We start from the raw sequence: 26710 nt of genomic DNA, 5'->3' as shown, positions 1-26710 counted from the left end.
CCCACTAACTACGGGCTCCAGGTCGAGTTATTAGGCAGACTTCCTGGGATCCACAACGTCAGTCTCTCTGGGCCTCTCTCTCCAGTCGGTCAGGTTCTCTAGAGTACAATCCTCTAAATTTCTTCCTGAGACATTTACATGTGGCCCATAGCACTCTGGAAGTGGGAAACAGAAGGAAGGTTGGGGGTCTCACCCTTGGCGTGTGGACACTGAGTTAACCTCCCCCTGTCCAGCTCAGGGCCTTCTCCCAACAGGGCCGCCAAATCCAGGGCCTCACCCACCCAGCTCCTCCAGAGGGAAGCCTCCAGAATCAGGCCGGCATTGGCGGGATGGGGAGGGGCACTTCTCAGCCCCATCTTGGGCCCATCTTCACAACACCTGGTAACTCAGCTCCTGAGCCTTTCTGGGTGCTGCAGTGTGAACTGGCTTCTTATTTTCCCAGTTTCCACCCCTCTCCTTTTCAGGCTCAGATTTCAGTTCTCTCCTCTCTGCCAAGCTAGTTACCACTTAGCTGTCATTTAGCTGCTCCCAAAACTTGCTTGGTTCTCTCAACTGCTATTGTGTCCTCTCCTGTTTTTCACCTTTAAATTTACACAGCGCATATCCCAAGTAAATCTGAATCTGTAGAGATGCAACCCCATCACCATTCTTTTAAAAACGTTATTGATTATAACACATATGTCGAAGTACACAAATCGGGAGTTCATAAGTTAAGTGTCCCGCACACACTGCCCACACCCGTGCCACCACACTAGCACGCGGAAACCAGCCACCTCGAATGTAACCATCACTTTGGTCCTGGAGCGCTGTGCCTCTTTCTGACCTTTACTTTGCTCACCATTATTATGGCAAGGACACTCTATGACAACCCCCACCTCCTGGCACTCATGCTCTTATGTGACCTTCTCTCCTTGAGCACGGCAGGCCCTGTGATTTGCTTTAACCAACCGCTCCTGCGATTACAGTACACAGAGGGAGACTTCTGGCCGGATGGCAGGCATCCACGCCTTTCCTGGTTTGCTGGCCCTGCTGAAGTAAAGGCCCCACGGCAAGTACCAAGGGAAGCCCATGGCCTGAAGCCAGCTAAAAACGGAGGACCTCGGCCTACAGCCTCTCAGGATCTGAATTCTGTCAACAGCCACGACTGCAGACTTTCCTGCAGCTGACCCTTCACATGAGACCCCTGCTCTGGCCCACTTCCTGACTGGAGCCTGGGACAGACCCTGCAGCAGAGGGCACAGCTAGGCTGTACCAGACCCCTGACCTGCAGGGAATAAGGTTACAGAAACGTGTGCCAGTTTAAGCCGCTAAATGTGTGGTAACCTGTTACACAGCAATAAATACCTAATATAACTCAACTGTGTACATGACTTGTCTGTATTTCTCTACGGCAGTTACAGTTCATTAGTCTTACCAGCCACTGAATATCCTCTTGTGAGCTGCCTAGTTAACTCTCGCCAATTTTTCTATTGAACTGTCTTTTTCTTACCAATTCACAAGAGATCTTTTTTTTTTTTTTTTAATATTTATTTTTGGCTGCATTGGGTCTTCGTTGCTGCGCTGGCTTTTTCTAGTTGCAGCAAGCAGGAGCTACTCTTCATTGCGGTGCGCAGGCTTCTCATTGCAGTGGCTTCTCTTGTTGCAGAGCATGGGCCCTAAAGCGTGCAGGCATCAGTAGTTGTGGGACACGGGCTTAGTTGCTTCGCGGCACGTGGAATCTTCCCAGACCAGGGATCAAACCCATGTCCCCTGCATTGGCAGGCGGATTCTTAACTACTGTGCCACCTGGAAACTCCTAAGAGCTCTTTATAAATTCTGGATATGAGTTCTTTGTGAGAGACACAGACAGAGTCAGAGAGAGGGGGGAAGTGCAGTTGTTTTCTCCACTGTGTGGCTTCTTTTTGAGTGCCTGAAATTATATCTTTTGATGAATAGAAGTTTTTGATACAATTCAAGTTTTTTTCCTATATGATTAAAGCTTTTTGTGATTGGTTTAAAAAATCTTTGCCTATTTCAAGGTCACAGGATATTCACTTATATTTTCTTCTGAAAGCTTTATTTTTGGACATTTCACATTTAGATTTGCAATTCACCTAAAGCAGATTCTGGTGTTAGTATGAGGTTGGGTCAAGATTAATTTTTTCTACAAGAATATTTAACTTGTCAGGCTGATGTACTGAAAGACCACTCTTTTCCTTCAGCACCATTTCGTCATTTTTCATAAATCAGGTAACTGTATTTGTGTCATTTGCTTCCGGACTCGTTTCACTGATTTACTGGTCATGTTTTCCTTACTGAGATACTGACATATAATATTGTATTAGTTTCAGGTGTACTACCTGTTATTTTTTATCTAATTCCTTTACGACTACTTTGCTTTGGGAAGGAATGCAGACAAGCTCTGATGTCATCTGTAATTTCTAACTTGGAAGCCCTTAAGAACTCACATTTTACTGCACAAATTCAATTACAAAGAATTATTACCTGTCCTTCTGCACACAATCTCTATTTGTATAGTGGGAACTACTATTTATACAGATGTTTAGGAAAATAGGCCGCACGACTGTCATGTTCACTGCTATCCTCAGTGCCAGACACAAGCAATGCCTGTACCTAGCAGGCATTCAATAAGTGTTTGCTGAGTGAACAATTTTTTAAAGACTATGGAGATACGACAATAATTTTAAAATGAAACTATGAATTTCTCTCAAATTAATCATCTCTAATAACTTTTCCTTTATAATTAGAATTTTTTTTTTCTCTAAAGCATCTACTTCAACCAACCTGCATTCTCAATACCAGGAGGACATGAGAAATAGCAGACATACCCAGGAAAGAAGTCTGAGGTGAGAAATGAGGCAATTATAAATCTTTTGCAAAACAGGCACAGTCTTGGTCCCAACAATTAAAAGCTGAAAAACTACATACTGAACAAAAGCTCTTTTGAGTCCAGTTTCTGCCTGTGGCAAGCAGTATGCTAAAATGAGCTTGCAACAGGTTTCAGTAAAAGCTACGTCAGAGCCCTCACCTTGGGAATCCCCCTCCTCACCCTTACCTGAGTCTCTTCCCTGTATTCATAAACAACATAACTGTAAAGCATGATAGGAAAATACATAAATCAATTTTAACACAAATATAAAGTTTTAAAGACAAACCTGTTAATATCTTTATCTAACAAAGACTATTAAAAAAAACATAAGATCTACTTCATAATTTTGTAGAAAATTGCCACTGACAAGAAAAAAGAAAAAAACACTACTCTAAATAATAATCACAGAAAATACTTATTCAGTTTCAAGTCAGTTCAATTAAAGAAAAACTGACATTATTACTTTAAGTACAATTAATTTCATTATTTTTTCCTCTTAACAGATGCCTAAGAAAGGCAACTGAGAAATAATTCCTCACCTGGTCACAGCATCCACCAAGAACGGCGCTGGGGGAGAGATGAAGGAGCCCACCTCTCTGTTCCCAGGCCCCTCCTTCCCCACCGGGGAGAATCCGTTAGGAAGGACAACGCTCTGCTGAGGGAAACACACAACCCATCTGAGCGGAGGTGACCACGCTGCCCCACACCCAGCACGTCAGCTCCCTGTCATCTTCCCCAGTGATGACGGCAACAAGAAGCGTGACGTTCATGATCACAGTTGCTTTACTTTTTTACCGTCTTTCACATCAGATTTTTATTTTTGTTTTGTCAGCACCCTTAAGCATTTACAAACAGGAAAGTTAAATCACTGATTTGAAGACAGTAGGTTCAATTAAAAGAGCTTTGATGATGACCCCATGTTTTCAAGGAAAAATAAGAACCTGGTACTCCTTCAGGCCTCATCCTGAAAGGGTAACGGAAAGAAAAACTGCAAATATCATTAACTTACTGGCACAATCCAACGGGGTGTGATCGTGGATGTTGAAGATATCTGAAAAAAAATTGTATATGTTTTTAGGGAAGACTGACTTATTTTTATAATTATACTCATAATGCTTTCTTCTACTATGAAATGCACTGGAGGGACGGTGAGTTCTTAATGGTGCCCTTGAGCTGACATGGACTTCTGAACCCAAGGTCCTTTACTACGACACAGATGCCATATATCACCACTTAAGAAACTGCCATAATTTTGAGAATCTCTTTAATCTAAAAACTTAATACTCCCAGAATGCTACTACTACTTTCAGGTCATTCACTAGGACTTTCCCCCACCCCTAGTATCCAATTTAACATTTATTTTCTGAAATTTCATTTCAGTTCATTACAAATAATCATATAGCCTTCTTGGTAGCATCCTGAACAGTGGACCATAACTAATTCAAATGAAGAGCAAAAAGAAACTACACAGAAAAAAGATGTCTAGCAGAGAATGGACTGGAGAACTCGAGGTCTGGGAGGGGGCGGGGGGTGAAGGGGAAGATGAGACGAAGCGAGAGAGTAGCACAGACATATATACACTACCAACTGTAAAATAGATAGCCAGTGGGAAGTTGTTATATAGCAAAGGGAGTTCAACTCGAGGATGGAAGATGCCTTAGAGGACTGGGATGGGGACGATGGGGGGGACTCGAGGGAGGGTGGGGGGGAGGCGAGGGAGGGAGGGAATACAGGGATATGTGTATAAAAACAGATGATTGAACTTGGTGTACCCCCCAAAAAATAATAAATAAATAAATAAAATTTTAAAAAAAACTAAATAATAAAAGATGTCTATATATAGTCCATTTTCTAATGATGCATGTAGAAAATAGCAATAAAAACAACCATATCACTCCTGACTCACAGGGCCTTTGTTATAATCTTTTTCTTTTCTTTTTCTTTCTTTTTCTCATTTATTGTTATAGTCTTTTTAATGTTTAATTTTCTTTATCTTACTTCTGTGTGTAGAACTATAATCTAATGAACTCCCAACTCCCCCTATTTTACGGAAACTTAGACTAGTCCTTGCACCGGTGATAGATTCTGATAAGAAAAAATGAATATAAGTCCCCGTCTTAGTAAATTAGGTTAACTACCAAAAGAATAAAAATACAAAACACGACTTTCCCACCAATATTAAGAAAATGTACTTGTAACCATAGGAAATAAAAGAGAGAGAAAAAAGAAATATGGTAAAAGTAAACAAAAATGGTTTGGCAGAAACAAGTCCTATAATAACTATAATTATAGTAAATAAAAATGGACTTAAACTCAATCAGAAGCTGGAGACTTTTGAATAAGATTTTTAAAACAATATCCAGCAAAATGCTTGTCACAAAAGGTTCACTTAAAACCAACAGATAGGGACTTCCCTGGTGGCATAGTGGTTAAGAATCCGCCTGCCAATGCAGGGAACATGGTTTGATTCCTGGTCCGGGAAGATCCCACATGCCATGGAGCAACTAAGCCCGTGTGCCACAACTACTGAGCCTGTGCTCTAGAGCCCACAAGCCACAACTATTAAGCCCACGTGCCATAACTACTGAAGCCCACAGGCCTAGAGCCTGTGTTCCACAACAAGAGAAGCCACCGCAATGAGAAGCCTGCGCACCACAACCAGGAGTAGCTGTCGCTTGCCACAACTAGAGAAAGCCCGTGTGCAGCAATGAAGACCCAACACAGTCAATAAATAAAAATAAAATAAATTTTTTTAAAAAGAAAATTATACATAAGGCAATTCAAACTTAAAGCTAGGGTGTCAATTTTTTATCAAAAGGGAAACAGAAAAAAAGAGGCAAAGGAGGACACTTTAAAGTGCTAAAAGGAGCTAAAGAAAGTATAATTACCACCAACATATATGCATCTCACAGCCTATCTTCAAAATATATAAAACACTGAAAGATCTAGCAATAGGTAAGAAAGGAATTAATCAATAACTATAGACAGAGATAATAAAAGACACCTCAGAAATTGACAGAATATTCAAGAGAATCAGCACACTGACTACTGCAAGAATTCATCAAGTTTGCTAGACATAAAATCAACTTATGAATTCAAGCAGAAAACTAAATACTATTCACAGTATCAACAAAACTACAAAGTATTTTAGGAGTTAACCTCACGAAGAATAGAGAGCATTTAGAGACTCTATTCTCTGTCAGGTTAAATCCTAAATACTCTAAACATAATGCGGAAAAAAATCTCAATAGCAAAAAAACATGAAGGACCTGGAAAACATAAAACATACTGGGAAGACTATAACTACACAATTTTTAGGAGAAACAGGAAATCTTGGATGAGGAAATCACACTGCACTCTTGGCTAAGAAGACAAATATCACAAATATATCAGTTCTTTCTGCAAGTTAATTTATGAATTTAATGCAATTACAAATAAAAATACAAAGGCTCTCAGAAGGAGTGAGACGTGACAAAGTTATTCTAAAAATCATCTGAAAGAATTAACAAGCAAGAACAGCAAAACACCTGCATAATGATGTTAGACTGGCCTCACCACATATCAAAATCACTTAAAAAGCTAAGTTATTAGACGAGTATCACAGTTCTAGTAACTGAAAAAAGTCGGTAAGTGTTAATAGAATAGATTGCTCCTATGCAGAATCTAAAATGCATTATATTCTACATTTTTATTTAAAACAAAGAAAACATTCTAAATTTGCAGGGAAGGAAAATGTATTAGTGATAAAAGAAAAATGTATTAGTGACAAAAGAATTTCAAACTCATTTTCATCACTGTATCGCCCCCACCTGTGAGAAAGTGTACATGAGCAGTACGTGTCTTAGAAGTTACCTCTTTCATCTGGTTAAAGGATTACTGTGGCCCAAGATTGGCAACAAACCCTTTTATTTTCTGCTTGCTCACCTGGGAAAGTCTCTTTGTTTGTCGGCCTAAGCTGGCAGTTCCTGGCCCACATCCACACCACTGGGAACGTGTCAGAAATGCAGCTTCTCGGGCCTCACCCCACACGCACCACATCAGAAACTCTGAGGGTAGAACCCGGCAACCTGTGCTTTACGATGCTCTCCAGTGATGCGGACACACACCCAAGTGTGAGGACTGGTGACCTAAGCAAACATCCTGCACCGGGGAAGTACCACCCACACTTCCAAGCCTCCAAATGACTCCTACAGCAACTCTGAGCACATCACTCATAGACACTAAATGAATTGTGTGCCTTTCACCCCAATATGTCTCTGGAGGGAAGGGACTGTTTCTTATTTGTATTATGGTCACAGTACTTAACACAATATCTACCAAACACGAATAACGATCAACATTAATGCCAACCATTCTTATGCTCCCATCTTTCTGTAAATATTTTTTAAAAACTAAATGTCTTATTGTCTGAGCTCTTTAGAAGCTGGTTTACCCCCACACGTTTCTCTCATGCTATTTAACAGGGTGCTGAGTTACAGTGAGGCTCACAGTAGCATGTGGTTACTATTCAGTGACACACAGATTCAGACTGGCAAAATTTTAGTACAGAAAGGCAATGTTGGGTAATATAAATTCTTATTAAATGAAATATAAATTCTTATTAAACGAAAAGTTTTACTGAATTGCAGAAAAGGCAAAAACTGGAATCTATCAGGAACATTTTCAAAGAGAAATACGTTTTCATCTTGCTGTCTTAAAGCCTATTTACCTGAGGTGTGTTTGTGTGGTCAATGAGATTTTCAGTTAAAGATAAAAGCAAGGCATCCAATTCATCTGTAGCATCCTATGGAAGACAAGACACACGGACAGTAAATGACCCATTAGTCACCAGACTAGATTTTTTCCATATCCTCTCAATATGTAATTTGAACCCAGGCCTGGCTGGTGTTAACCTTTAATCAAAGGAGACACTCAGGAATCATGATTATTAGTGATTCCACTTCTGTTTGGAGGGGAACCTAACCTACAGTCAGAACTTTAAAAAGCTAAAGTGTTATGTGAATTTTCACATAGCTATCCTTCCTGGTGAGACAAAACTTGTCCCAGCTCTCAGCTCTCAAACCAGACGGGACAGGTTAAAGGTTCAGCCCGGGAGACAGTGAGTAAGGAGATGCCTGAACTCCCAATGCTTCCTCATGGGTGCTTCGCTGTTCACAAGGAGTATAATATAAACTTCCCCATAAATGTTAATTAATACTGTCTAATTAGTATTTGAAGCACCTTAGAGAAGCAGCATTCTGTATTGCAGTGTGTGTGCGTGTGTGTGTGTGTGGGCAGAGGAAGAATGTTAAAAGGATAAAAGATAAATTCCAGTCTGGAAATAAGAGAAGTAAATATCCAGGAGGTGGTCCATAACAAAAAAGGCCCTGCGTTCATACATTTCTGTCTGTCTTCAGGCTACGGGTGCATCTTCTGTTTGATGTCAGCTGAACTGTAATCACACATAGGAAAACTGTCCTCTCTCTCTTCCCACATCGCCCCCCTCCTACCCCACCCCCTCCTACCCTGTGACCTAGTGACCCCCCAAACAGCCTGTGCCTATCTCTACCGCAACATATCAAAATTCTCTCTCCAACAGTACTGTAAGCAGTTTGAAAGAAGAGGCCATGTTTCACTCATTTTTGAATTTTTAAAGCCTAGCACGTTGTCTGGTACAATACGCAATAAATCTTTGGGCTAAATGTCCTTCTCTGTTTCAAAACATCTCAGGCTAGGCTCTACCTAATAATTTTCAATGATCAGAGATATCAATATATCTTTTTAGAATTTTAATTAGCAGGAAGGAATCTCCTGATTAAAGGTATTTCAGGTTGAGTTTTTTTTTAACCCCAAAGTCTGAAAAACTATACACCTGAATATTAACTCTACACTGTCTTTCAGTAGTAGGAACCAGGTGATTTCTAATTTTTTCTTTTTATGAAATATCTGGTAAATTTTACAATAAATGTGTTCATGCAATAAAAGAACAAAATGGTAAATGTTCATTTACAAAAATAATTTTTTGTTTAACTTGCAAATTAAAACATTCACTGGGCAATGAACTGGGTTTCTGTGACTTCTGAACTGGTAAGGGTGTGTGGCAAGTGTATACAGAAAAGGCAGCATTTGAGATAAGCTGGTTATATCACAACACAATCAATTTCAAAAAATTAATTTCAATCAATCAATATTTATTTAGTGCCTATTACATGCCATGTACTGTTTGAGACACTAGGGAAGCACAGCCAACATCCAAAACCCCAAAATACAGAGACCACCTAAAGACAAAACTACCAACAAATAACTAAAAAATGGAGAAGAAACGCTGAGATACTCTTGTGAGGGATCTGACAACAGGATTCTTCCTAGACAACTGAGGCACCTCCACGCTTTTCTCACACCTTAAGCTCCGGTGTTCGTCAGAATCACCAGATGTCCTTGCATAACCAGGATTCAAGCCAGCAGAGTCTCTGGAGAAAACTTAAAAGTGGAGTAATTGTTACCTTTAGAGCAGACCCATTTTCTGCAGGTGTGGTTCGCATCAGAGCAAGAGAATCTCCAGGGACAGGCACAGTGTTCTCATTTAATTCAGCACTAGGAAGAGAAAGGCAGGTTCATGTCACGGGCAATCGACACGGGGAAACAGGCGACATGCTGAAGGAAAAAGCTCAGGAAAGAAGGCTAACAAACCCCCGCAGGGGAGGAAGAAGGGCACTGGGGAGGCATGGACAGCGGTCAGCGCTGCCTCACACCTGCCATGAACCAACCCCCCACTCACCGCCTAACAGGTTCACATACAGGTCAGACTCATTCACTACTACTCTGCTTCCCTCCTAAAGCTCAATGAAGGGGCAGAAAATATTTATTTTTAATAAAAGAATAAATTCATAACTCCAAAACCAATGAAGGATATCAGTGGTAGCTCAGGGGCTTTGAGGAAATGCTGAAAACTACGAAATACACAGTAGAAGAGGGTGATTTCAGGATTATGGACAGATTAAATGCTATAGTCTGCTCCAAAAAGCATCAAATCTAGCAAAATTATGTAAAAGACAAGGCAGATACACAAAAAAAGAAAAGACAGACAGATACACAAAAGAGACAGAACAACAGATTGATTTTTAGAAGCTTTTATCAAATACATGAACAGGACAGCTCAGTAAAACAGAAATGACACACAACACCTGAGATGCGGAGAACAAGGCAGGAAGCCCGTAAGGAGGCAGATGCGAGCACTCTGCTGCACAGGGCAGGGGCCCATCTCCAGGGCTCCAGACACAATGGCAGGACTGGCCAGGTGAGAGGATGCCAGCAGGAAGGACAAGGACGTCTAACCCAGGTGAGAGGCACAAGAGCAGGAGCAGCCTTAGAGATGGCTTCAATGCCAGGGAGGAAATGAGGGAAACTGAAGAGACCATCATCCACCAGGATAACACACCCATCAGGGGACCCTGGTCCTCTCTAGCATCACTGGAAAGTGTGCAAGTGACAGGTGCACTTCCCATCCAATCCCATAGGGAGACTGAGAAAAAACAAGAGGCAACTCCTAGATGGAAAAGTCAGACTTGGGAGAGAAACAGAAGCCAGGACAGCTGCAGCCACAACACTGAGGCACACAGAGGCAGAGAGACGAAAAGTAAGAAGGAACAGTATGTGAGACAGAGAAGGGATCAACATATTTCAACTAATGCCTAATGGATACTGGACATTCACAAAGATAAGGGCTTATGATTTTCCAAAACTAAAAAAAAAGACACAGGTCTTCAGACTGAAAGACCACCTTGAATACTAACAAGACTAAAAAATAAAACTATACTTAGACACACAGTAATGAAAATGCAGAATCCCAAGAATAAGCAGTAAAACCTAAAAGCTACCAGAGGTAATAGATAACTTTATCCTCGGAAGAGAAGAAACAGCTGAGACAGAAGAAGTCTATATAATAAACAGCATTGAAAGGAATGAAATATATCTCACAATGAATTCTCCCAACCCCGAAACAAGAGATTAGTCCTGCTTTTCTACACACTAAGAACAAACTATCAGAAGGAGAAATCAAGAAAACAATCCTGTTTAAAATTGCACTGAAAAGAATAAAATACCTAGGAATAAATTTAACCAAGGAGGTGAAAGACCTATACTCTGAAAACTATCCTCCAAAAACACTGATGAAGAAATCTGAAGATGATACAAAGAAATAGAAAGATATCCAGTGTTCACATATTAGAAGAATTTATAGTTAAAATGTCCATACTACCCAAAGCAATCTATAGATTTAATGCAATCCCTATCAAAATCTGTATCAGATGTTTTTCACAGAACTGGAACAACTAATCCTAAAATTTATATGGAAACACAAAGGACTGTGAGGTGCCAAAGCAATCTTGAGAAAAAAAGAATAAAGCTGGAGGTATCACACTCTCTGACTTCAAACTGTATAGTACAAAGCTACAGTAATCAAAACAGTATGGTACTGACACAAAAACAGACAACAGATCAATGGAACAGAATAGAGGGCCCAGAAATAAACCCACACACCTATGGTCAATTAATCCACAACAAAGGAGGCAAGAACATACAGTGGGGAAAAGACAGTCTCTTCAATAAATGCTGCTGGGAAAACTAGGCAGCTACAAGTGAAAGAATGAAATTAGAATATTTTCGCACGCCATATACAAAAATAAACTCAAAATGGGTTAAAGACCTAAATGTAAGACCAGAAACCATAAAACTAATAGAAAATATAGGTAGAACACTCTTTGACATAAATTATAGCAATAATTTTTCTTGGATCTGTATCCCAAGGCAAAGGAAACAAAAGCAAAAATAAACAAATGGGACCTAATTAAACTTGAAGGCTTTTGCAGAGCAAAGGAAACCACTGACAAATTTAAAGAATGGGAGAAAATATTTGCAAATGATATGACCAATATGGGGTTAATATCTAAAATATACAAACAGCTCATACAACTGAAAAACAAAAAAATAACCCAAACAACCCAATTGAAAAGTAGGCAGAAGACCTAAATAGACATTTCTCCAAAGAAGACATACAGATGGCCAACAAACACATGAAAAGATGCTCAACATCACTAATCATTAGAGAAATGCAAATCAGTATCACCTCACACTGGTCAAAATGGCCATCATCAAAAAATCTAGAAACAATAAATGCTGGTGAGGGTGTGGAGAAAAGGGGACCCTCCTGCACTGTTGGTGGGAATGTAAACTGATACAGCCACTATGGAGAACAGTGTGGAGGTTCCTTAAAAAACTAAAACTAGAACTACCATATGACCCAGCAATCCCACTACTGGGCATATATCCAGAGAAAACCAGAATTCAAAAAGACACATGCACCCCAATGTTCACTGCAGCACTATTTACAATAGCCAGGGCATGGAAGCAACCTAAATGCCCATCAACAGATGAATGGATAAAGAAGATGTGGCACATATATACAGTGGAATATTACTCAGCCATAAAAAGGAATGAAATTGAGTTATTTGTAGTGAGGTGGATGGACCTAGTCTGTCATACAGAGTGAAGTAAGTCAGAAAGAGAAAAACAAATACCATATGCTAACACATATACATGGAATCTAAAAAAAATGGCACTCATGAACCCAGTGGCAGGGCAAGAAAAAAGATGCAGATGTAGACAATGGACCTGAGGACATGGTGGGGAAGGGAGGAAACTGGGATGAAGTGAGAGAATAGCACTGACATATATACACTACCAAATGTAAAAGAGACGGCTAGTGGGCAGCTGCTGCATAACACAGGGAGATCAACTCGATGACTGGTGATGACCTAGAGGGGTGGGATGAGGGAGTGGGAGGGAGGCTCAAGAGGGAGGGAATATGGGGATATATGTATAAATACAGCTGATTCACTTTGTTGTACAGCAGAAACTGGACAACAGTGTAAAGCAATTATATGCCAATAAAGATCTGAAAAGAAAAAGTAAAAGAAAAATTACATAAAGAGCTCATACGACTCAGTATTAAACAAAATAAACAAACCAATTAAAAGTGGACAGATGTAAACAGATATTTTTCCAAAGAAGACATACAGATGGCCAACAGGCACATGAAAAGATGTTCAACATCCTTAATCATCAGGGAAATGGAAATCAAAACCACAATGAGATATTGCCTCACACCTGTCAGAATGGCCATCATCAAAAAATCTAGAAACAATAAATGCTGGAGAGGATGTGGAGAAAAGGGAACCCTTGTAGTCTGTTGACAGGACTATAAATTAGTAAAGCCATTATGAAAAACAGTAGGGAGATTCCTTAAAAAACTAAAAATAGAGCTACTATACAGTCCAGCAATTCTATTGTACTTCTGATATATGTTGAAAGAAAACAAAAACACTCATTCAAAAAGATACACGCTCCTCAATGTTCACAGCAGCATTATTTACAATAACCAAGATAAAGAAGTAACCTAAGTGTCCATCAAGATCAATGGATAAAGATGTGGGTGTACATGCAATGGAATGTTACTCAGCCATAAAAAAGAAATTCTGCCATTTGCAACAACATGGATGGACCTAGAGGATATTATGTTTACTGAATTAAGCCAGACAGAGAAAGACAAATACTGTATGTTATCACCTACATGTGGAATCTAAAAAATAAACAAACGAATATAACAAGATACACAGATATAGAGAACTAGGGGTTACCAATGGGATGACGGAAGTGCAGAGAGGCTAGATAGGGATAGGAAATCAATAAGTACAAATTAAATACTATATATAAAATAAATAAGCTACAACAATATAAATATAACCAATAATTTCTAATAAATTTAAAAATGGAGTATAATCTATAAAAATATTGAATCATTATATCACACACCTGAAACAAACATAATATTATAAATTAAATTAATATTGTGCTTCAATTAAAAAAAAAAAAACAGAATCCTGAGTCCGAACCAAAAAAAAAAAAAAGGAAGAAAGAAAAGATTAGTCTTATGTAGTTTACACTGCTGCAAAACACAGAAAGCAGATGAAAAATCCCTACAACATGTCTGTATACAGAAGAATATGCACAATATTAATTTGGGACAAACACCTGTCCATAAGTAAAAGAAAGAATATATTGTGGCAGTTAAAATGAAGAACACATGGATGATTTTTTAAAATTCAGATGTATCAAAATAAAAACGACTGACCCGTACACTATAAATGGGTGAACTCCGCTGTATGGTATTTGAATTATATCTCAATAAAGTTGTTACTACAAAAATAAATGATCTGAACAGTTATTTCTCCAAAGAAAAAAAAGATATTCAACATCATTATTCTAAAGGTAAATGAAAATCAAAACCACAAAGAGACACCACTTCATACTCACTGGGGTGGGTACAGTTTTTCAAATGGAGAATAACAGACACTGGCAAGGGTATGGAGGAGTTGGGCAGAGCGTACATTGCTGGTGGGACTGGGAAATGCTGCAGCTCTTTTGGAAGACAGCTTGGCAGGTCCTCAATAAGTTACAGAGAGAGTTACCACATGACTCAGCAACACCCTTCCCGGGCATACATTAAAGAGAACTGAAAGCATGTCTACAAAAATTCTTGTATGTGAATGTTCAACAACAGCTTTACTCACAATAGCCAAAAAGTAGAAATGAAAAAAATGTCCATCAACTGACACATGGATTTACAATGGAATATTATTCAGCCATGAAGTACCAATACATGCTACCATAGGGATGAACCTTGGAAACAGTATGTTAAATGAAAAAGGCCAGACACATATTTGTATGACTCCAGTTATATGAATTGTCTAAAGCACGCAAATCCGGCACAGGTAGAAAGTGGATGAGCGGCTGCCAGGTGCTAGAGAAACAATGTGGAGAGACTGCAAGTGGGGAGAGCGTTTCTTTTAGGGGTGATGACATTATCATGGAATTAGATAGTGATTAGGCTTGCACAACTTTGTCAGTGCACTAAAAAGCATTAAATTGCATACTTTTAAAGGGTAAATGTATGGGAATTGCAACTCAAAAAAAATAAAGCTAAAAGCAAAATGATCTAAATCTACTATAGCAAAATATGGTATGACAAAGCTTGACATTTGGTACACAGATATGTATTATATAGTCTCCATACCTTTCTCTATGCCTGAAATATTTCCTTTTAAAAAGGGGTACAGCATGTTTTTAGAAGTGTGATATGGCATGAGGAAAGAAACAGTAACAGAAAAGGGAAAGATCCAGAAATAGACCCAGATTTATATACGAACAGAAGCATATTTTAAAGGATCTATTTCAAATCCTGGGAGGAAAATAGATTAGTCAAAATACCAAGAGCCATTTAGAAAAATAAATCCGAAAGTTGGAGTCCATTCCAGGATCTTTCTAGCTTCAAGAGTTCAATGAAATTTCTGATAAACAGCTGGGTAGTCACATCTCCAACATCCTCCTCTCAGCAAAAAAAGTTTGTGATGAGGTTACTTTAAAAGGCTCCAATAATAACAACAGTAGTATTAAAAATGTGGGAAAGTTGATTTCTTAGAATTAATTAAAAGGTTAAGTTGTAATTCCAGTTGTACCCCAATCACCAGGTAGTATGTTTGCTGAGTACTAACTGTAAAGTCCTTTACACAAAGCATGTGCATAAGTGCTATGCTGATTACAGCACCTGGAACTGAATATCACTAATCAGAAAACTCTTCACTGAATAAGTTCTGAATAATGGGAAAAGAAACACGTTCACTCAACAATGTTCAGCACCAACTAAGCACAGAATACTTGGACGCACAGGGATGAACAAAATGAATTGGAACAGAGCAGGGGACAGAAGTCTAGTAAGACAAATAAAAGGCATAAAAGTCAACAAGAGGAGAAATAAGGAACTCAGAGGGAATGGCAAGGAAATCTTCTTATGCCCTGTGAGAGCCCACAGTTAGAAAGTATAAGAGCAATCCCACCGTGCTGCCAGCATGGTACTAAGGCAACTACCGCACCTAAGAGAAATGGTACACATTCCTCACCAGCTATCTTACAAGATTAAAAATATCTTCAAAGGCTGTTTTTGCTCTACAGCTTGAATCAGCTGAAGAAGAATGAGAACACAGAAAGACTAATTAGGAGTATTTTCAAAAGATCTAAGAGTGAGTTCAGGCTGCCTTTCACACAGATATCCTGAAACCATGCGATCACAGACTGGGAAAGAGGAAAAAAAGCACCCCACAAAGAAAGTTAAGAGAAAAGAATATCAATTTAATTCAGTCTATCCAGAACTGTACCTGTTTGTGGCGGCATCCTGAATACTGACATTTTTATGACTTAATAAGCTATCTTCTCTCGTAATCTAAGAAAAGAAAAATCATAAAAATTATATCTCCTCAATACTCTGTAACAACCTATATGGGAACAGAATCTAAAAAAAGACTGGATATACGTATAACTGATTCACTCTGATGTAAAGCAGAAACTAACACACTATAAATCAACTATACTCAAATAAAAATTAATTTAAAAAATTAAATCTCTGTTGAGGATACTAAAGTTAATAAAAAATTTATATTCCTTTCAAATAAAAATAGAAATATCGGTCTGCCTCAGTTACCATACCTTATCTATGTAAATATCAGTACTGCACCCAGCAAAATCCAATCCCACACCCAAATTCATACTCAAAGTTTCCACTTCAATATGTTGGTCTACAAATCCATATGCTTTACCAGACAGCTCTAAATTATTTAAGACACCATGGTATTATATACATTACTAATAAGAAAAAAACATCAAATTGTACACTTTAAATATATGCAGTTTATTGTATGTGAAATGTATCTCAATAAAAGTTCTTAGAGAAAAAAAAAAAAAAGACACCATGGTAGGTTAATCAGTATTATACATAGAATCCAAAAAGAGTCAATACCCAAATTTCTCAAATTTACACAATAAAAAGAAACAGATGTTAAGTTGCGTTTTTAGCTTTTTATTTTTCCCTGAGTATAAGAAATATTTCAGAAGAGAATTCTAAAAAATCTTTCTGAAGAGATCAGTTAAGTTTTTCCCTCAACTTTATTGAGGTATCATTTACATGGAGTAAAATGCACAGATTTTATTTTTTTTATTTTTTTAATTAATTAATTTATTTATTGGCTGTGTTGGGTCTTCACTGCTGTACACGGGCTTTCTCTAGTTGCGGTGCAAGGGCACACACGTGCTCTAGGCGTGCAGGCTTCAGTAGTTGTGGCACACAAGCTCAGCGATTGTGGCTGACGGGCTCTAGAGCGCAGGCTCAGTAGTTGTGGTGCACGGGCTTAGTTGCTCCACGGCACGTGGGGTCTTCCCAGCCCAGGGATAGAACCCAGGTACCCTGTGCCGGCAGGTGGATTCTTAACCAGGGAAGTCCCAAAATGCATACACTTTAAACATATGGTTTGGTGCATAATCAACACAACAATCAACATCTGTAACATTTCCAGGGACTCTGCTGGTGGTCCAGTGGTTAAGACTCTGTGCGTCCACTGTGGGGGACATGGGTTCCATCCCTGGTCAGGGAATTAATATTCTTCATGCTGCGCAGCATGGCCAAAAAAATAAAAACCAAACACTTCCACTACCCCAAATGTTTTCTTGAGGCCTCTGATGCAATCCCAGCAAAACCTGTACATGTGGCCAGCAATGATCTGTTCTTTCTATAGTTTCACATAAATGGAATTATTGCACCTACGTCTGTGCCTCCCTTTTTTTTTTTTTTTTTTTTTTTTTAGCTTAAATAACAGAAATTTATTTCTCACAATTCTGGAGGCGGGGAAGTCTGAGATCAGGTTGCCAGCAGGGTGGGTGCTGGTGAGAGAGCTCTCTTCCTGGTTTGCAGGTGGCCGTCTTTTTGTTGTGTCCTCACATGGCAGAGAGCAGAGAGAGAGAGCTTTCTGGTGTCTCTTCATATAAGAGCACCAAGCCTCCCTCTTTAGAGTAAACATATTTCTGAGGTTCACCCATGGCGTTGCGTGTATCACTAACGCATTCCTTTCTATGTGCCGAGCAGCGTTCCACTGTATGGATACACCCCGATTTATCTGTTTACTTGCTAATGGACATCTGGATTGTTTCTAGTTTTTACCCATTCCAAACAAAGCTGCCAGGAACATTCATGTACTGATTCACTAATGTGTGAACCTGTGTTTCACTTCTCTTGGGTAAATACCTAAAAGTAGGGCTGCTAATCATATGGTAAGTGTATGTTTATATATTATCAACTCTTTTCTGCAGTACTTGTAACATCCTATGTTGTTAGCAGCCACGTGCACTGCAAGCAGTCCACCACCGCCCACACGGGCATGTCGGTTGTTGACTTTAGCTATGAAGCATGATGTTAGCTGTGGATTTTTCTCATAGATACCCTTTATCAGGCTGAAGTTCCATTCTATTCTTAGTTTGCCACGAGCTTTTATCAGGAACAGGTGTTAAATTCTGCGAGATACCTTCTCCATATAAATTGAGACAATTTTCCTTTTTTTTTAATATGTTGAACTATACTGGCTTTTGAACGATAAACTTTTTTCCTGTTTTACCCTACTTGGCCATGGTGTACTATCCTGTTTATAAACTGTTGAGTATAATTTGCTTCTATTTTGTTAAGGATTTTTGAGTCTATGTTCAAGAACGGCTCTGGTCTGTAGCTGCTTTTCTTGTACTTTCCCTAGCTTTGGTGCTGGGCTAAGACTAATCTCATAAAAAGAGTTGGGAAGTGCTCCCTTCTCTTCTATCTCCTGAAAGAGTTTGTTTAGAACTGTCATTATCTTTTCCTTAAATGTTCAGTAGATCTTAACAGTGAAGGCATCTGGTCCTAAATTTTTCTTTGTAGGATGATTTTAACTATAAAACAAAATCTCTTTCATTTAGGGCTATTCAAGCTATTTCTCTCTGTTCAAGTCAAGACAGATCCAGAAGTACAACTGAAATACAAGCTGACGACAACTGTCACCACCGCTGCTGCTACAACAGGCAGTGTCGACAGCGGGACCAACACTTACTACATGTTCATTCTGGGCCAGGAGCCATTCCTGTGGCCTTTACCTTTATTTCATCCTTATAACCCACCTTGGGGAAGGTATTACATTATCCCCTTTTAAACATAATTAAACTGAGGCTCAGGGAAATTAACTAACTTGCCAAGTCTCAAAGCTAGTAGGTGGTAGATTAGAAACAGGATTTAAACTCCAGATGTCTGACTTCAATCCAGATGCCTGTATTGCCCTATTTGTTGTTTTTTTTAATAAGTTTATTTATTCATTCATTTATTTATTTATTTATTTATTTATTTATTTTATTGGCTGTGTTGGGTCTTCATTGCTGCACCCAGGCTTTCTCTAGTTGCGGCGAGTGAGGGCTACTCTTCCTTGTGGTGTGCGGGCTTCTCATTGCGGTGGCCTCTCTTGTTGCAGAGCACAGGCTCCAGGCACGTGGGCTTCAGTAGTTGCAGTACATGAGCTCAATAGCTGTGGCTCACAGGCCCTAGAGCGCAGGTTCAATAGTTGTGGCGCGTGGGCTTAGTTGCTCTGCGGCATGTGGTATTTTCCTGGGGCAGGGATCAAACCCGTGTCCCCTGCATTGGCAGGCAGATTCTCACTCACTGCGCCACCTAGGAAGTCCCGCCCTATTTGTTTTTATATGTAAATATTATGCTTTATGTTTACACTGGAGCGAGAAGGTACATAAACTGCACAAACGATATTCCTCAAGTCCTCTCAATTCTCTTCAAGGCTTATGCCTGGAGACAGGATGGGTAAAGAGCATCCTCTCAATAACACGATATTTTGAAATCCTAGTTGACAACAGGACTTGGTGAGACAGGCTTCTGTCCTACTTCAGAGAAGAGGATAAGTCTGAAAATTGGGAAGGCCAAGGGAAAGCAGATTTTGAGAGCGTGGATGCCATCAACTTCATGGTGGCTGGTCCCTATTCACTGCATCCTTCATGAGATGTCACAGCCAACTCTTTGCCTTGTAACCATCACTCTGTTGGCTAATAACATCACAATTTTGCTGAACTATGGGTGGTGGGGAATAGTGAATTGATAAAGAAAGACGTAAAGTCATAGACTCAATTGTGATAATCTAAAAACCACTAGATTTTCTGGCTATAAAAGTGACAAAAATTAGGGACTCACTTCTACAGGAATTTGACTTTTTAAAAAAAAAACTTCTTATACCCTAGAGCAGCATCTTCGCTCTTTTTACCCGGTGACTGCCCCCTGGCATAATCTAGCCTGACTAGCATTTGGAGGTGGGAAGGCATTTGCCATCTTGAACGTGTTTCCTAGTACTACTCTCTCTCTAATCACCAGCCAGGTCACTCATATCTATCTACCCTTCATGCATTTTCTTTGTCCTACAGGTTCTCCTTTCACTTCATCAGGACCCCTAGTAAAGGCAGCTTACCTTCTGCACTGCTTCTACTTGAGCCTTTAAAATGTTACTCTTCAAGTCAGGAGGAACTCTCCTCACATTCAGTGCTGGGCTGTCAATGGCATTATTCAGGCATTTCTCAGTTAACTTCACCACTTCCTCCTAGATATTAAAAACATACCGTAAGTAACTCTGAGAGGATGTAACTATGGAAACGGGAAAGGACTGATGAACATCCACATCCAGCCATTGAGGAACCACGTGTCTCCGGCAGTCACATCTCACGCCAGGAAGAGCCAGCTCTCACATGGGGTTTCAAACCAAGGTAATCACAAACAAGAACGATGACTTGGTAGGGACCCCTGGAAATCATCTAGCCCAATCTTCTGTCTTGAAGCAACTGAATAACTAACAGTACCACCCTGGGCAAATGCTTGAAGTAAACCACACATGAAGAACATATGCTGTTTGCTGTAATTAATCTCAACTGGATTTTAGGTCAGGCCCTACACAGGCTCCCTGTGGTTCTGGAACTGTCATTGGGTAGATGACTGTGTTTTGAGATTATGTGACCAGAAAGAGGTCACTATCAGGTAAACACTTACGAAAATGATAAAATAAAGCACAAGTCCACTCAATGAAGATCATAATTAAAACACTATAAATTGACTATTACAAAAAGAAACAGGAGACAGCAAATAAGTTTAAATTATCTGCACTACAACTGATATTTTACCTGACTTAAAATGAATGACAATCAATAATAACAACAACTACTACCATTATCATTACTATGGCTACCATTTAACACTGGTCTAAATAACAAACTCATTCTAAATGCTTTCTTCGTCTCAGATACAGCTTTTGTTCTGTTAAGGCTAGCTGCCTTATATGGGATTACATACTGCACCACTCTTTCAGGTTTGAAAATATTTAACTAACGTGCTTATTCTAATCTGGCTTTTCTTAGTGTGGTCTCCACACATCTGCCTCTGGGTGGGATCCCCAAATCTGAATGCTTAACGAGCTTCCCCGTGTGATTCTGATACACATAAAAGTGAGAATCACTACTTTGTACTAGACTCTATGTATGCCTGTAATTTCCTTGAAAGAAGACCCTATATCCTTTTTCAATCATTCCTAGTTCATACCAGATGATCCAGCAATCCCACTTGTGGGCATACACCCACAGGAAACAAAATCACTACCCCGAATAGATCTGCACCCCCACGTGCACAACAGCCAAGACACGGAAAGAACCTAAGTGTCCATCAACAGATGAAAGGATGAAGAAAATGAAAAAGACACACACACACATACCTACACACACAAAGAAATATTATTCAGCCTTTAAAAAGAAGAAAATCGTGCCATTTTCAGCAACACAGATGAAGCTGGAGGCATTATGCTAAGTGAACTAAGTCAGATAGAGAATGACAAATACTGCATGGTATTACTTAAACGTGGAATCTTAAAAAAAAAAAAAAAATCCAAATCAGAAACAGAGAGTAGAATGGTTGCCAGGGACTAGGGGGTGGGAAAACAGAGGGAGGTTGGTAAAAGTTATAAGATAAATAAATCCTGAGGACCCAATGTACAGTATGGCGACTACAGTTAATTATACTGTTTTTTATACTTGAAATCTGCTGAGAGAGCAGATCTCAAGCATTCTTGCCAAAAAACAAAACGCTAACTTATGTGAGGTGATGGATGTGTTAACTAATTGGACTGTAGGAATCATTTCACAATTATACTTACACCAAAAACTTTATCTGTCAGGTATACTTGAATGAGGCTGAAAATATCATGGCTTGTTCAAATGCTTTGATATTTTCTTTTCAGAGACAATTACACTGCAAACTTGAGATTATCTGCTAATCATTTATATTTGTATGTCACAGGATTCTCAGAGCAACCTGCCTCTAACACAGGCAGATCTTTCTTTTCCTGCTGATATTAAAAACAAAAACAAGAATTCAACATACATACCATAGGTAGAAGTACCTGTGATAGTTACCAACTTTCTGGAAGGCGATTTTGCAAAAGTATGAAAGGCTTTAAAATTATTACTGAAATTTGACCTAACATTTCTACTTGCCAGAAAAATAAAGATTATGGCAGATATTTATTTATAAGACTGTTTGTCACAGTATGGATTATGACAGTGAATATTAGCAACACTCTAAATGTCTAATAGAAGACTGAGTAAACACAATGATACTTGTATGCAACTTAACTATTATCGGTAATGTTATCGAAATAAAGAGATTTACAATTGATTAGTTACAAAAAACACTATCATTCCATTTTTATTTTAAAAATATATATCACATTTTAATGTTTGGAAGTATCAATACATATTTTTAAAATGTTAACTGCAGTTATCCCTCAGTACTGGGATAAAGGAGGTTTTATAATTTCCTGCTTTTTAAAATCTGTATTTTGTACAATTATCTTGTATGTATACCACAGAAAAAAATTACTGAAATACAAGTTGAGTGTAATACCTTTAAAATATTTTCATGTTGTTTTATTATAGCATGCAAATGCAATAACACCCAGCTACTATGCTGCTGTTACATCTGCCTTGGATGGCTAAAATGTGCAAACAGAAGACCAAAAGAATTAAAAAGACACTCGGATTCCTAAACACCCCAAATTAGATCCATTCTAACATGAGTGCACACTCAAACTCTCCTGCAGAGCAATCCCTGCTGTCAGCGTCAGCTTAGTTAGGAGCTTAAGTCGGGTTAAAGTCATCCAAAGTCCACTTTAGTTTGTTACTGAGCAAGGGCTCATGTGCCTGGAGTGTAGAAAGTCAAACTGTGACAGCGGGTGTTTACAGCAAAGCAGGGCATCAAACAACAAGAAGAGACAGTTCATGTACAAAAGACCCGAACTCCACAATGGCTTTCATGCAAGGGTCTTTAAAGACGGTGTGAGGGGACAGGGCCCAGGATGTGTGATCAACCTGTGGACCTTCTTGTGATTGACAGGTGGTGAGGTAACAAGGTGCTGTCTTGGGAACCTTAACGTTCTAGTTCCAACCAGTCTGGAGTCTACATGCTTGTGGTCAGCACCATTCCCCAGCCAGTGGGGGTGTTAGTTGTACACAACAACTCAGAGATATGCATGAGATGGTTAGCCTCATCCCTTCAGGAGGAGCTAGGAGTCCTGTGGCTCTACTGTCCTAAACATTAACTGCTTGAGTCTGCTCTTTGGAACTCAGGAGACTAAAGCCTTTTTCCTGCAAACAAGAGACAGGGGACGTGGAGAGGCTTTTTGTACCTGGGAAGGCTCCACAGGGTCCTGTTTGCTTTCAATCCCCGCTTTTCTTTGATGCTCCTCAATCCTGAGGGGAGCAGGGGCAGGACAAGAAAGGGAAAGAAATTTCTGGATACAGAGATTAATCACACACTCAGCAGGGCACTCAGTGTTGGGGGGACTCAGTTTCAAGTTCTCAACCAGAACTCCATCAGATCCAGACTCAAAACCACTCTTGAAACAATCTTGGCTAGAGAACATGAACATCTTTCAGCAGGGCATTTACAGTCAAACACCGAAGGTGAAGAATTAGTGTAAAGAGTAAAACCCAAGAGAAAAATGGTACTTTTTTTTACACAGGTAAGTCTTATTTCTAAGAGCTCCTTCTTTAAATGCCTCAGAAAAACTGAAACTGTTTAATTTTTAAAAAATTACATAAGCCTTTCAACTAAAGTGAAGTTGTTTTTAGTTTTAACCTTGGAGAGATGCAAAGAGTTATTTTAAGGTTGGTATGGTTCACTCTTTTTGAGAATTTAATAAAATTTGGGCCCACTTTCCAGAAAAATGTATAAATGAATCAAAGACAAGAATACGTATTCAATTTCATAGGGTTTAAAGTACTCTTCATAATTATTCATGGGTAGATCTGTGACCAAGTCCAAGCTTGCTCTGCTCGCCACACGACAGGCCAATGAATCAGAAACGAGGTGCTGAGGAAAGGAATATGACTTTATTCAGAAAGCCAGCAGACCAAGAAGATGGCCGACTAATGTCTCCAAAAAACAATCTCATCAGGGTCTGGATGCCAGTTTCTTTTGTAGAATTGGAGAGGGAGAGGCTATGAGGAAGTAAAGTGAAAGGGTCATCAGTAGTTTCTCCTTTCTTGCAGCCATTCACAGGTGGGCAGGGCAGACTGTCTGCCTGTGAGCTGAACAGAGGCCTTTAGTTTAACATTCAGGCAGAGGGGCAGGGCTCCCTGAGGCAGGCCAGCATGTATGATTATAATAACAAAAGCAGCAAAAAGCAAAGGTTAAAGTCAAAGAAACAGATCGACCATGGAGTCCGATTTAGCTCTTCCCTGTTACAGATCATGATCTGCAAGAATCCTACTTAAGAAGAATACAATTTACCTTGTATTTTTACTAAATACAAAGGTTTAACCACTCTATAAACTGTTTCTTCCCCTCAAATTGCTGAATGTATCTGAATGAAGCCAGAAGAGTCCCTGAGATCATGACAAAAGAGATATGAACTTTTACAGCTATACTAACCATACAAACTAAAAAGTGTTAAGATACTGTAACAGGGAAGAGCTAAATCAGACCCCATGGTTGATCTGTTTCTTTGACTTTAACCTTTGCTTTTCGCTGCTTTTGTTATTATAATCATATATGATGGCCTGTCTCAGGGAACCCTGCCCCTCTGCCTGAATGTTACCCTCTGCCTGAATGTTAAACTAAAGTACCTCTGTTCAGCTCACAGGCAGACAGTCTGTCCTGCCCACCTGTGAATGGCTGCAAGAAAGGAGAAACTAACACATCCCCTCACAGAAGCTGGCCATTCCCAGAGATGTTTTGCAAGACTGATGGCCCTTTTACTTTACTTCCTCGCCTCCTCTCCCTCTCTATTCTGCCTTTTTACTTTACTTCCTCACAGCCTCTCCCTCTCTGATTCTATCAAAGAATCTGGCATGCAGACCCCAATAAGATGTTTTTTTAGAGACACTACTCTGCCATCTTCTTGGTCTGCTGGCTTTCCAAATAAAGTCGTATTCCTTGCCTCAACACATCCTCTCCAATTCATTGGCCTGTTGTGCAGCTAGCAGAGTGAGCTTGGACTCTGTAGCAATATCAACAGCTTAGCAACCTGATTTCCAGACTTAAAAATTATTTTTTAAAAAACCTGCCTCAACAATATTAGTATAATATTAGTAACTATTCTTTAAGCTGAAAAAGTCAAGGCAATGAGGGGTAGCAGAATACGTCATCCTCAAATATGCCGCTTTGGGGCATATTATTTTGAGCTGAAGGCAACTGAGAAGAAACACTCCGTCCTTCCCCTATTTGCCTAAAAGCAGGACAGAAATCTACAAAGGAGTCCCACCTTCCCTCTCTACTGGGAAGGACAACGTTAATCCCGGCAAACAACTCAAACCCTTATCACTGAAAAGCAAGGACTTAAAGCTGTACAACAAGCCTTTCTCCTGTTTACCCTGCTTTTCCTTGTACCCTCCACTACACCTTTCTTTCTTCTGACTTTAGATGAAGACGGTATTTAGCTGGAATTCCAAGCGACCTCTGCGAGTTACTCATTCTAGCCTCATACCTCCCATCTATACATGAGGTACACATGTTAATAAGCTTCTGTTTTTCTCTTGTTAATCTGTCCTTTGTTACAGAGGTCTCAGCCAAGAACTCGGAAGGGTAGAATGGAAAATTATTTTTTCTGCCCTATAGCAATTACTGTCAAATAGGAAATATTTGCCTTTGCATCTGTAAAAGTATAATTTCTATTTACTAATTACATAATACACAACAGCTCACAGATCCCTGGAGAAGTGTGGCCTTTGCACAGTTAATGTCTGAAGAGGCGTCCATTTCCCAAAGGGAGTTAGACCTATCACCATACCTTTTGTGTGTAAATTGAGGGCAGACAGAAAGAAAGTAACTACTTGTAGAACAAAACTATCAATAAAACATTTGGAATCACTTATGTCAGGGACAAAATGGAGATAGTCAACACGGGCACACAAAGGACACAATCTAACCTCATGTTAGGTTAAGCTCTAAGGATGTACAGCTCTCCTTAGAGGTCAGCAGAGGACACCAGCCAAGCCCCACACACCAAGTCTGTCCATGCCAGCTCTGTGCTTTCTGTTCCCAACTCAGCTACTCTGATCCAACTAAGAAAGAAGACCACCAGGCAACCAAACAGCTGAAAAAAACAAAAAACTTCTGAGGTTATCCCATAAAACCCCTTAATCTGTCGGCAATTCGGAATTTACTACTCCCATAGTCTTGTGTTTCCAGGCTTGCATGTCAAAATCCTTGCAATAAATTCATCTTTCTGCTTTGTTTTATTGAGAGTGCAGATTTTGGTTTTTGATATACTTTTTGGTTATATCCTCATAAGGTTTGGATACAAAGAAAATCAAAACAGTAAAAGCGACAGAGTATTCCCAATCCTGTGTAGTAGCAACCTGCTGCTACAT

General features: G+C 39.4%; 1 protein-coding gene across 1 annotated transcript in view; it reads right to left on the bottom strand.

Annotated features, from left to right (window-relative positions):
• EPB41L5 (erythrocyte membrane protein band 4.1 like 5) overlaps positions 1-26710 on the bottom strand; it is a 134268-nt gene that overhangs the window by 8267 nt on the left and 99291 nt on the right. The window contains exons 20-25 of the mRNA XM_057744457.1: positions 20269-20397; positions 16117-16181; positions 9352-9442; positions 7578-7652; positions 3879-3920; positions 3409-3524 (exon numbers count right to left, since the gene is read on the bottom strand). Of these exons, the coding sequence (XP_057600440.1) occupies positions 3409-3524; positions 3879-3920; positions 7578-7652; positions 9352-9442; positions 16117-16181; positions 20269-20397 (518 nt within the window). The remainder of the gene's footprint in view (positions 1-3408; positions 3525-3878; positions 3921-7577; positions 7653-9351; positions 9443-16116; positions 16182-20268; positions 20398-26710) is intronic.

Source organism: Hippopotamus amphibius, chromosome 8, assembly GCF_030028045.1.
Source record: "Hippopotamus amphibius kiboko isolate mHipAmp2 chromosome 8, mHipAmp2.hap2, whole genome shotgun sequence".
In the NCBI taxonomy this organism is placed as follows: Eukaryota; Metazoa; Chordata; class Mammalia; order Artiodactyla; family Hippopotamidae; genus Hippopotamus; species Hippopotamus amphibius.
Note: the sequence above shows the minus strand (reverse complement) of the source record. Positions and strands in the feature narration are given on the sequence as shown.